This window comes from Pelophylax lessonae, assembly GCF_965119305.1.
Source record: "Pelophylax lessonae genome assembly, chromosome: 4".
Lineage (NCBI taxonomy): Eukaryota > Metazoa > Chordata > Amphibia > Anura > Ranidae > Pelophylax > Pelophylax lessonae.
In genome coordinates, this window is record NC_138771.1 from 448,499,427 (window position 1) to 448,512,199 (window position 12,773).

General features: G+C 45.0%; 1 protein-coding gene across 1 annotated transcript in view; it reads left to right on the forward strand.

Moving 5' to 3' along the window:
* LOC309553784 (E3 ubiquitin-protein ligase RNF213-like) overlaps positions 1-12,773 on the forward strand; it is a 678,906-nt gene that overhangs the window by 608,475 nt on the left and 57,658 nt on the right. Inside the window, exons 58-59 of the mRNA XM_082255197.1 lie at positions 8,123-8,303; positions 10,534-10,735. Coding sequence (XP_082111323.1) covers positions 8,123-8,303; positions 10,534-10,735 — 383 coding nt within the window. The remainder of the gene's footprint in view (positions 1-8,122; positions 8,304-10,533; positions 10,736-12,773) is intronic.

A 12,773-nucleotide genomic window follows, 5' to 3' on the forward strand; every position in this document is an offset into this window, starting at 1 on the left:
TTGGGGCCACATACACCCCTCCCTGATAGTATGGCATGATTGATAAGTATCTGCCTGTATTTCTCTATCGTTCATTGACAGACGCAGCTCCATATAATTCTTGACCATTGGGTTATGCTGCCCCCTACAGGAGAAGAACACTAGGCAGGAAAAAGTTTTACCACGCCCATGGGGCCGTCCCTGCAGGCATACACCCATACACTCTGTTATAGACTTCAGTTTGTTTCTGCCTAGTTAAGGAGTAGGACCTACAGTCAGGTCCATAAATATTGGGACATTGACACAATTCTAATCTTTTTGGCTCTATACACCACCACAACGGATTTTAAATGAAGCATGATGTGCTTTAACTGCAGACTTTCAGCTTTAATTTGAGGGTATTTACATCCAAATCAGGTGGAAGGTGTAGGAATTACAACAGTTTGTATATGTGCCTCCCACTTTTTAAGGGATCAAAAGTAATGGGACAATTGGCTGCTCAGCTGTTCCATGGCCAGATGAGTGTTATTCCCTCATTATCCGATTATAAGGAGAAGATAAAAGGTCCAGAGTTCATTTCAAGTGTGCCATTCGCATTTGAAATCTGTTGCTGTCAACTCTCAATATGAGCATAAAGAACTGTCACTATCAGTGAAGCAAGCCATCATTAGGCTGAAAAAAACAAACCCATCAGAGAGATAGCAAAACATTAGGTATGGCCAAATCAACTGTTTGGGACATCCTTAAAAAGAAAGAATGCACCGGTGAGCTCAGCAACACCAAAAAACCCGGAAGACCATGGAAAACAACTGTGGTGGATGACCGAAGAATTCTTTCCCCGGTGAAGAAAACACCCTTCATAACAGTTGGCCAGATCAAGGACACTCTCCAGGAGGTAGGTGTATGTGTGTCAAAGTCAACAATCAAGAGAAGACTTCACCAGAGTGAATACAGAGGGTTCACCACAAAATGTAAACCATTGGTGAGCCTCAAAAACAGAAAGGCCAGATTAGAGTTTGCCAAACAACATCTAAAAAAACCTTCACAGTTCTGGAACAACAAACAACATCCTATGGACAGATGAGACCAAGATCAACTTGTACCAGAGTGATGGGAAGAGAAGAGTATGGAGAAGGAAAGGAACTGCTCATGATCGTAAGCATACCACCTCATCAGTGAAGCATGGTGGTGGTAGTGTCATGGCGTAGGCATGTATGGCTGCCAATGGAACTGGTTCTCTTGTATTTATTGATGATGTGACTGCTGATAAAGGAAGCAGGATGAATTCTGAAGTGTTTGGGGCAATATTACCTGCTCATATTCAGCCAAATGATTCAGAACTCATTAGATGGCGCTTCAAAGTGCAGATGGACAATGACCCGAAGCATACTGCGAAAGCAACCAAAGAGTTTAAGGGAAAGAAGTGGAATGTTATGCAATGGCCAAGTCAATCACCTGACCATAATCCGATTGAGCATGCATTTCACTTGCTGAAGACAAAACTGAAGGGAAAATTCCCCAAGAACAAGCAAGAACTGAAGACAGTTGCAGTAGAGGCCTGGCAGAGCATCACCACCAGCATCTGGTGATGTCTATGCGTTCCAGACTTCAGGCTGTAAAAGATGTAATTGACTGCAAAGGATTTGCAGCCAAGTATTAAAAAGTGAAAGCTTGATTTATGATTGATAATCTGTCCCATTACTTTTGGTCCTTTAAAAAGTGGGAGACACATATACAAAGTGTTGTAATTCCTACACAGTTCACCTGATTTGGATGTAAATACCCTCAAATTAAAGCTGAAGGTCTGCAGTTAAAGCACATTTTGTTTTTTTCATTTCAAATCCATTGTGGTGGTGTATAGAGCCAAAAAAATTAGAATTGTGCCAATGTCCCAATATTTATGGACCTGACTGTAGTTCCCTGCTGGGACTTCGGTCTTATTTGTTTTGTTTTTTTGAAGACCTTTTTTAGTTAGTTTTGTTCCTGAGAGAACTACAAGCAACAGCCGGCTGGGTTTCGGACTGGATACGCTAGATCCTTAAGGTCTCCCAGCCCAGCCAGCGAGCGTGCGCAGGTTATATTCCAGCACTAGGCCTCGCCACGACAGAGCCCTGATGGACGGGGGCTGGCCTGCAAGTGAAACACCTCACCGGGACACATAAGACCTAGGTCGCCCGGAGTCGCAGCATACCCCCTGGCCGTCAGCACCCCCACCCCGGGCGGAGAGGTAGTCTGTTCGGAGTGGTACTCACCTGATGCCGTTAGTATGGTGAGTAAGTGTCCCCCCATTTCTCTAGCGGTCTCAGGGTGGACGTGGGCCCCTCCCTGGGAAAGTCGGACCCTCGGGTATCCCTCGGTTCTCCTGGCCACTCAGTAATACCAGGCCCTCCTTAGGCTTTTCTCCCCCACAAGCAGGTTCCTACCCTGGGGGCGATGTATTGCGACGGTCCTGCGGGGGGGGGGGGGGCATGGCGTGTCATGGGGGCTGCCATTTTGCTGTAGTTTCGATCTGCATCAGTGTAAAAATGTCCCATTGAAATGCATTGGCGGCCATGTTTTTGTAGTTTCCCCATAGAAATGCACGGGGCGGTCATTTTCTTGAAGTCCGCGATTGCTGGACAGCAAGGGAGAAGCTAGGGGCTCTAGGCATGACCCAGGTGTTTTTCTGTTTCCTGTGTCAGATCGTTTCTATTCTCTGCACAGAACGTTCCTGAAGCCTCCAGACCGTTTTGGTGGTATGTTCCTGGGGACCCTGTAGTTATCCCTCACTCACCCTTCGGCAGGCAGTGTTAGGGCTGGGACTTGTGGTACCTGCGGTGCAGTGGTGCAGATCGCGTTTTCCTGCGACATTTCTTAAAACGACACTGCTTTTTTTACCGCATGGCGTGTCGGGGGGGCCGCCATTTTGCTGTAGTTTTGCTCTGCATCAGTGTAAAAATTTTCCCATTGAAACGTATCGGCGGCCATGTTTTGGTAATTTCCCCATAGGAATGCATGGGGCGGCCATTTTCTTGGAGTCCACGATCGCTGGACAGCAGGGAGAAGCTAGGGTGACTCTAGTACATGACCCAGGTACTTCCTGTTCCTGTGTCAGATCGATTTTCTCTATGCACAGAACGGTTCTATATCCCTCGATATTGTTTTGGTGGTATGTTACTGGGGTCCCTGTAGATATTTCTCACTCACCCTGCTGCAGGCAGTGCCAGGCTGGGACTTGTAGTGCAGCGGTGCAGAACACATTTTTTCTTAAAGTGACACTGCTTTTTGCCTTAGGTAAATATGGAGTCCCAGGACAAAGTTTCACCCACAGACCCCCTCAGTGCTGTTGCAGGACCCTCCAGGTCGCAGCCCTTGTCTGCATTTACGGCAGTTTTGGAAAGTCTAGTGTCAAAAGTGGATTTAGTTTTAAAAAATGCCACTGGTAAAAAGCGCCCTATGCCTTCCCCTGCTTTTCCTGTATCCTCAGATTTTGAGGTAGATATGGCCGCTGTGGACCCATGCCATCCTGATGGATCTGTGTCATCGCATTCTGATGGCGAGGACGATGTATCCTCGCCAAGTGTCAATGCGGAAAACGTTAAAAGTGGCGAATGATGCTATAGCGTCAGGGATGCAGGTGTCTTTTGGCACCCGCAAATTCCAGAAGTCGGGCAAGGTTTTTCCTTGTTAGTGGTGCCTAAGCGCTTTAAACGGCACTACTCCTTCGCGGACGCGGTATCCGCTAGATGGACTTTACCACCAAAGGTGGATCATCCGGTTTTCAGACTAAATAAAGTCTACTTTGGTTCCGGGAGGAGTCCCGGTATTTACAAACCCAGTGGATAGACGGATTGAGTTTGTGTCCTGCCACTTGCATGTGATAGCGGGCTCAATACTGAAACCGGTCTTTGTGATCACTCTGGTGTCACAAACTATAACTTGATGGGCAAAGTTGCTCAAGAACAGCTTGCGTCGGGCCTGACAGAGCTGATGGACCAAATGGTCCAAGCCCTTCTGTTTATATGTGATGTGGCTCCGCTGGTAGTGAGAGTGTCTGCGGACCAGGCTTCCAAAAAGGCTCTTTCTGACCTCCCCTTTACGGGAGATAGGTTGTTTTTGAGCCTCCTTGGATGAGTTGATCAAAGGCCTTACAGGGGGGAAGAGTACTCTTCCTTCACAATCCACCAAAGGTAAGGCACCGCAGAATAGACAGGGGCCTTCATTTACTGCTCATAGACGGCCATTTTGTGCCTCTGGGTCGCAGGAGAAAGGAGCTAAGCCATTCAGGTTTTCGGGGGGGGTTCCAAGAAGACATGGTCGGGTAAGCCGAGAACAGGCCAATCCGGACCTGCGGTCAAATCTTCGTCTGCATGAAGGGATGCCCTCACCCATATCTGGGGTGTGGGGACGTCTTTGCTTCTTTCCGGAACCATGGGCTTCCTTGATTTAGGACAAATGGGTTCATAACTGAATCCGATCGGGTTACAGGATCGAACTCAGGTCCCGACCGTCGGACAGGTTCTTCCTGTCCAATTTCAGCCTTTCTCCTGATCGGTTAAGGGAGGCAGTGCAAGACCTGCTCTCGCAGGGAGTGATTATGCCGGTTCCCTCTTGGGAATGTTTTCAGGGGTTTTATTCAAACCTGTTCACTGTGCCCAGGAAGGGCGGCAAAGTGCGTCCAATCCTGGATCTCAAAGCTCTGAACCTCTTAGTGCGGGTACAGAAGTTTCAAATGGAGTCTATTCATACAGTGGTGGTGTCCCTACATCAGGGAGACCTTTTGGCCTCTATCGATATCAAGGACGCATATCTTCACATCCTTATCTACGCTGGAGCACTTTCAGTTTGTGGCGTTACCCTTTGGTCTCGCCTCTGCTCCCAGGGTCTTCACAAGCACAAGTATTGGCTCCAATATTGGCACTTCTACGTCAGAGGGGATTGCGGTCCTGGGGTACCTGAACGATCTCCTGTAGATTCTCATTAGCTCTGTTGGGCGATTTGGCAATCACTGTAAGGACTCTGCAAGAGTTCTGGACCATCAATTAAAAAAATCAGCCCTGCTACCATCCTCAAGACTGGACTACCTGGGTCTGACTCTGGATTCCGCTTCGGCAAAGGTTTTTCTTCCCCTGGACAAGCTGCAAAAGTTGCAGGGGGCGATTTGGTGGTTGTCCAGCAATCTGTCTTCTCTGCTGACTTGCATGAGAGTCCTAGGCCTGATGGTGTCGACCTTCGAGGCGGTCCCATTTGCTCAGTTCCATACCAGGCCATTACAGTGGGAAATCTGGTAAAATGGAACAATGATCCAAAGTCGTTGGATTCTATGATTCGGTTGAGTCACAACACAAAGACTGCTCTTCTATGGTGGTCTCGCTCGTTGGCATTACGCCAGGGCAAGTCTTTCCTCCCATTGTATTGGACTGTATCAACCCTTTCCGGCTGGGGAGGAATGCTGGGGAAGCTGTGTGCCCAGGGCTATTGGACAGTAGAAGCGTCCAGACTCCCGATCATTGCTCTAGAACTCACAGCGATAAAGCTTTGCCTCTGTCACTGGACAAATCGTCTACAGTCCAATTCGGGTTCAATGGTACAATGCCACGGCCGTTGCTTACATCAATCATCAACGGGGCACCACGAGTGTCCTGGCAGCCTGGGATGTGGCCGAGATCCTAAAATGGGCAGCAAATTTTGTTCCAGCTCTCTCGCTGTACACATGCCAGGTGTGGAAATCTGGCAGGCAGACTACCTGAGCCATGAGATGTTGGATCAGGGGGAATGATCTCTACATACGGAGATATTTCACCTCCTGCGTGTTCGGTGGGGGACTCCCGATGTCGACCTGTTGGCCTCTCGGCTCAACAAGAAGGTTCAAAGGTTTGTAACCAGGTCACGGGATCCTCTGGCGGACGCATAGATGCACTGATGGCACCTTGGGGTCATTATCAGCTGATCTATGCGCTTCCACCGCTTAAACTCCTGCCCAGACTACTGCGCAGAATAGAGGCAGGGGGCTTCCAGTCATTCTGGTGGCTCCAAACTGGCCTCGTCGGTCTTGATATGAAGACCTGGTAAGATTGGTTGCCGATGCTCCTTGGAGGCTTCCTCTCAGGAAAGATCTGCTGTCTCAAGGACCAATCTTACAGTCCTGCTTTAGGGGCATGGCTGTTGAAAGCCAGGTGTTGAAGGATAGGGGTCTTTCTGATTCAGTGATTCCTACACTGTTGAAGGCCAGGAAGTCTACTTCCAGGAAGATCTATCATCGTACGTGGAAATCGTACATTTCATGGTGTAAATTCATGAAGGTGCATCCTCCCCTTTTTTCTGTGGCTAGGATTTTGGCTTTCCTTCATAGAGGTGTTGAACAGAAGTTGGCCTTAGCCACTATTAAAGGCCAAGTGTCAGCCTTGGCTATGTTTTTCCAATGTCCTTTAGCCTTGCATGCGTTGATTTGCACGTTTGTACAAGGGGTCCGTCATGTGGCCCCTCCGAGGTGATCCCCGTTACCTCAGTGGGATATAAATTTGGCATTGTCTGTTCTTCAAAAACCTCCCTTTAAGAACATTAGGGAGATTCCTCTGTTTACCTTGTCTCAGAAGGTTGCCTTTTTTGGTGGATATTACTTCTCGCAGAGTATCAGAATTGGCAGTGCTTTCCTGCCCTTCGCCTTATTTGGTGGTCCACAGAGATAAAGTGGTACTTTGTCCTAGTCAGTCGTTTCTTACTAAGGTGGTTTCTGATTTCCGTCTGAATGAAGACATTGTGTTGCCTTCTTTATGTCCTAAACCCAAGCATCCTAGGGAGATTGCCTAGCATTCTCTGGATGTGGTTCGGGCCATTAGGGTTTACTTGGCAACTACTGAATCTTTCAGAAAATCAGAATTTTTGTCCTTACTGAAGGACCTAGAAAGGGATTGGCGGCGTCTTTGTGACCATTTCTAGATGAATTAGGCAGACAGTGGTTCAGGCTTATTCTCTGAAAGGTCAGGTTCCACCTTTCCCTGTGAAGGCCCATTCCACTAAGGGACAGAGTGCTACTTGGGCCTTACGCCATCAGGCATCAGTGATACAAGTTTGCAAGGTGGCAACTTGGTCATCTGTACATACGTTCACAAAATTCTACAAAGTAGATGTGTTGGCATCCTCGGATGCTTCTTTTGGCCACAAGGTTTTTCAGGCTGCTGTTTGAAAGAGACTTTAGTCTCCTTGAGGGTGTATGTTCCAGGTGAGCTCCAGTTGATCCTGGTTGAGCTCGATATTCACTGGTTGGCTAAAGTTTTAGCCTTGTTGGGAATTACGTTCTTTTTCTGCATTGTTTTCCCACCCTTCATGCAAGTACTGCTTTGGGACGTCCCAATGATCAAGATTTATATGGAGCTGCGCCTGTCAATGAATGATAGAGAACTGGATTTTTGACTTACCGTAAAAATCCTTTTCTCTGAAGTTCATTGACAGACGCAGCATCCGCCCCTCTATCTTGAGTGGGTTGGGGTTTTTTCTCTAAACACTGCTTGCAACGAAACTGAAGCCTATAGCAGAGTGTGTGGGTGTATTCCTGCAGGGACGGCCCCATAGGCATGGTAAAGCTTTTTCCTACCTAGTGTTCTCCTGTAGGGGGCAGCATAACCCAATGGTCAAGAATTATATGGAGCTGTGTCTTTCAATGAACTTCAGAGAAAATGATTTAACGGTAAGTCAAAAATCCAGTTTTCTCAGCATTGAGGACATCATTGATCCTCACCAAATCTCCAACTCCATTTTCAGAAATGCAGCCCCAAACCTGCAAGTTATTTATGATCAACCACACAAGCAGTCCACCACCAAATGCTCAGCTAGGCAAACCCCCAACAGGTGTTTTTTGGACAATTAGATTTATGTTTCAGGGATCGTGTCCTGCTTGCACATCTCACTTCCATTTATGTGTAGTTTTAGTTGTTAAACTAATTAGGTTAGATCTACCAGTGTCCCTGGGTTGGGAGGCTGCTCACAAGTCCAAAAAATACATTTGATTAATAAGGCAGGCCCCTGCAACTGCTTTGTGCTACCCAATACCTCTGAAGTTAGCTTATGAACTGAAAAGATATGACAAGTGCACATTAAACCAGTGAGCTGTATAAGATATTAACTGATCTTGTGCCTCTAAAGTCACTTCATTTATTTTATATAGGTGAAATAAAGCTCCCAGAAGGCATGTGTAATCAGATCCTTACCACGGATAGCGATTTTGAGTTTCTTCTTCCTCGCCGACAAGGACTGGGCCTGGGTGCTACAGCCCTCACCAGCTACCTCATAGCACTGCACAACCATTTTATTTATGCACTGGCGAAATACACAAACATTGAACAAAAGTATGCTCTTTTTCTATATGTTTTAATGTTATATTAAACTAGAAATTAATACATATTAAGCAGTAAGATTGTGCTTGTCACTGATTCCTCTATTGTTACAGCCACTTGGGGTCTCTTGTCTCTGACCTGCATGTGATTCCTCATTATGAACAATATGAGCATATTGATTAGTGAGACGTTTGGCTGGAGAGGTCAAGCATTTTGAACATGCAAATCATGGAAAAGTACATACACCCTTCGTAATCACAGACCACCTCCTAGCTGTTCTCTCTCTAGCTCCATCCTGTAGATGAAGAGACAGCCTTTGCTGGCTGACAAGGCAGCCAAGACAATGTAATAACAAAAGCTTCTGTCACCATTATGCCTAGTACACACGTTGAGAAAATTGGACAAAAAATACTGCTTTCAGAGCGATCATGCAATAATCGAATCATTGGTACACAGCTTTTGGGAGCCAAACATGACTGTTCATGTGAAAATATCCAAAGGGTAGAGGCACGAAAAAATTTTCTCCTAAGATAAAAGAACAAACGATTTTCATGTAATTAGTATAGTATTCGTACAAAAAAAAATCATGTGACCAATACCACGAATGCTCAGAAACAAAATAATACAGTACAATGCAATACATTTAATCACTTCCGAAGTTGTATTCTGTTATACGATAATTTTAAAAACTTTAGTAACCTATTGGTTTTCGATACGAGATTAGCAACGATCGTTCGTCGAACAGTCTTTTTTTTTTTTTTTTTTTAACTCTTCAAATTTTTATTGAATTTTAAACAGTATTACAAACAGCATTACAATATGCAAGAGAGAAGAAAGACAAAAAGGAGTAACCAGGTTGCAGTGTTGCACTGGCAAAGACATAAACTTATACAATTACAGGGTTAATATGAGTTGTCAAAGTTAACTAGTAGTTGAAGCATTTGTTGGAAGAGAAGAAAGCGCATTTAAAGATTTAAACAGAGGTTATCTGGGGTATAAGGGCAAATGTTAAATGTCAGGGGGTAGATAAGAGTAGAGCGGGTGGCGACTCCTCAGGGAGTAGGCTAAAAGTATTGGCGGGTTGTGGGTAGGAGGGCAATGAGGGATCGTCCTATGTAAGTTCACCAGGGCCTTCCTGGTGTGTAAGCCAGACTTTCCAATTTGCAGTAAAGGAGTGGACTTTTAAGTTTGCCTTTGCCAAGACGTATTCAAGCCGGCAGTTTTCGTTTAGTATAGAAAGTACTTCTGCCAAAGTCGGGGGTTCAGTGTTTTTCCATTTCCTTGCAAAGGCTTCGTCCAACAGTCTTATCATGTGTACTAGGCATTAGACTGAAAGGAGGAGAAGGTTAGCTTAAGGGCTAGTTCACACCACAAAAACTTCCTCCAAGTCTATTTCGAATGTGTTTCTGCATGCACATTTTTGACGCGGTTTTGATGTGTTTCTGGATACGTTCGAGATTTTTTTACTTTTTTTCTGTTTTGTTTTTTTTTTTTTTTCACTGCACTGGAGTCCAGCACATTTTTGATGTGTGTAGGTGTGTTCCAGTGCATTTTTGATGCATTTTACCGCATTGCAGTACAGTTCTGTGCAGGAAAAATGCAGTATGGTCTACTTTTTTTTTTTTTTCTGGAACCGGAACTGCAAGCACTGGTGTGAACTGTGCAATTGAAAACCATGTACTGTAACCTGCTTTCTATGCGTTTTGGTTGCAGAAAAAAATCACTGGAATGCATGAGATGTAAAAGAACACCATGCTAGAGGCTTTTTTATAAAATATGTAGATTAAATTCTAGTCTTGCTTTAAATTGTAATATTTGTAACAGAAAATAAAAAAGAGGGACGCGATACAGTTTTTGGTAAGATCTCTGCTATTGTAGCTTACAGAAAAATTTTCACCAAAGAATACCAAAAATACAAGAAGCCAATTGTAAAATAGTTTTAAAATATTAATTTACATAGCTAATCAAAACCAATAATTGTAATAAAAATATACAATTCACAGACCCGCCCAAAATACAGTAGCTGACAGAACATGTTTTACAAAACATATCTCCATAAATATATGCAATTGTAAACTTTTGCTTCTAATTATTGTACACAGTAGTTCATTAAAAGGAAAAAAAACTTATCTACACTGTTTTTTTTTTTTTTTTTTTTTTTTTACATTCTTTCATACTTTCTAATGTGTGCTATCAAATCATTTTTACAATCAGAGTTTTGACTTTATTTTACTTTCTTTAGGTACTCCATTAAAGCTTCAGAAGTAATGGATCTACATGTGATTAGTTATGAGCTGGAAAAGGATTTAGTGCCTATAATCTTATCCAACTGTCAGTATAGTCTAGAGAGTGGTAAAGAAACTTTACAAGAATTCGACTTTCTTAAGATCCAGCATCAGCTCATCACTCGACTTTTCCAAGGGAAGCCTCTCATCACCATGGTTGTAAGTGCTTATTATTAAGAATGTTTGTTGTTGGCTGAATGCTTAAAGCTGCCCTTCTCTCTAAAATCAAAGCTGAGCATTCTTACATTTTTTTTTTTTTTACTCACCTTTTTTTTTTGTGCTGCATCCAATCCCCTCAACCCACACACACATTCTCCTCTGCAGGCTCCTGGGATACCAACATCACACATCTCAGGAGGCTGCAGGACAATAACAATTCTCTTTCAAGCAAACAGACCTAGCACGGAACTTTTGCATGTGCATAAATCTGGAGCTGATGATATTAGGAGCTGTGACTGTTTGTATACTGTTCTATGATTGGGGGAAGAGCAGTACTTCCTTGGATATATGACATCAGTATCCCAAGAGGCATTACTATCCTTCATTCATAGAACAGCATGTAAACCGTTACAACACCAGCTCTCTCTGCGCATGCTCAAGATTTGTTTGTGTGTCACCATGTCATTGGGGGAGAGTTTGGGGCTTGAGGAAGCAGGAAGAGACAGCCAGCTCCCCATGACATAAAGAAAAAAGATGGTGGTGTGGGACAGGACCTCTGAGAGCAAAGTTGGCAAACCGATGATGACAGCGTTGGATCCACTGGGCTTTTAAGTATGTGATTTCAGCAGAAAACAAGTGCCAAATGTAAGTTGGGAAAAACAAAATATAACTTAGAATGGTGTAGTTTCTCTTGAAGTTGATTGCAGCTGTATTAGTGTTAACAAAAAAGTAATTTTGACAGTACTTAGTTGTGCTGTTGCAAATGCACTAACAGTTACATTTTCTGCGCAGGCTTTTGGGGTAGACCCCCCTCTTCAAAGTCAGCCTTTCTCAACCAGGGTTCCATTTAACCCTTAAACATTGAGCAATTTCTGCTTCTTAGATAAGTAACCGATGATCTTTTTAGCTATCTGTAAGGTTTTTTTTTTCCAAATGTTCACAAATGTAGAGTTTTCTTCCCAGCAACCATCACCCTAATGCAGGGCTTGACAAATTTGATTAAAATCTAGGAGCCAGCTAAAAAAGTTTGAAGCCAGTTTTTTTTCTGTATGCCGAATTCCCAGGCTTCTGTCGGACCGGCTGCCATACACATGGGCCCAGTGGCGGGCAATTTTTAATGAACTGGCTGATGTTGCCTAGCATTTAACCCCTGTGTACTTTGTTTACTTCTTCTGAAAGATATTAAAGGAACACACCAACCACCATGACCACTTCAGTGATTTGATGTTGGTCATGGTGGTAGGAGTCAGAACACTGCACATGCTGGGATATTTACAATTATGTGCTGGGGGCTAGTTGCACCCCTAGCACATGTGACTTACTGCTGGCTGGTACTGCTGGTCATTACTGCTTGCTGGTACTGCTGGTGGTTTCTGCTGGCTGGTACTGCTGGTGGTTTCTGCTGGCTGGTACTGCTAGTGGTTACTGCTGGCTGGTACTGCTGGTGGTTACTGCTGGCTGGTACTGCTGGCTGGTACTGCTGTGGGTACTGCTTGCTGTTACGGCTGTGGGTACTGCTCGCTGATACTGCTATGGGTAATGCTGGCTGGTACTGCTGGCTGGTACTGCTGGTGGGTACTGCTGGCTGGTACCTCTGTGGGTACTGCTGGCTGGTGTGACAGTGTGAGAAGGGGCGCTGGAGGAAGCATGCAGAGCCGATGCTTCATTTATCTCTCCTCTTACAGGCGGGGTGCATTAGATATCACTGTGCCTGTGTCAGGACGGAATTACACTATATAGGAAACATCGGCTCCATTCTGTCACAGCTGACAGACACCATTCTGTCGGCAGACATCCCAAGTCTGCGAGGGCTGGGAGTTTTTTGCATGTGGGCGCAGATCTTGGGGGTGTCAGGGAGCCACAGCCCGCATGCAGGAGACGCACCTCTCAGGAGACTTAGGATGTCTGGCGACAAGACACCTGCCGCACTGTAACCCAGGCTGCTAATTCTAGTCGCTAATGCGACCTGGCGCCTGGGGTTTGTCGAGCCCTGCACTAATGTTCCATGAGCTGTAAATATAGGCGGGGGTTCACCATG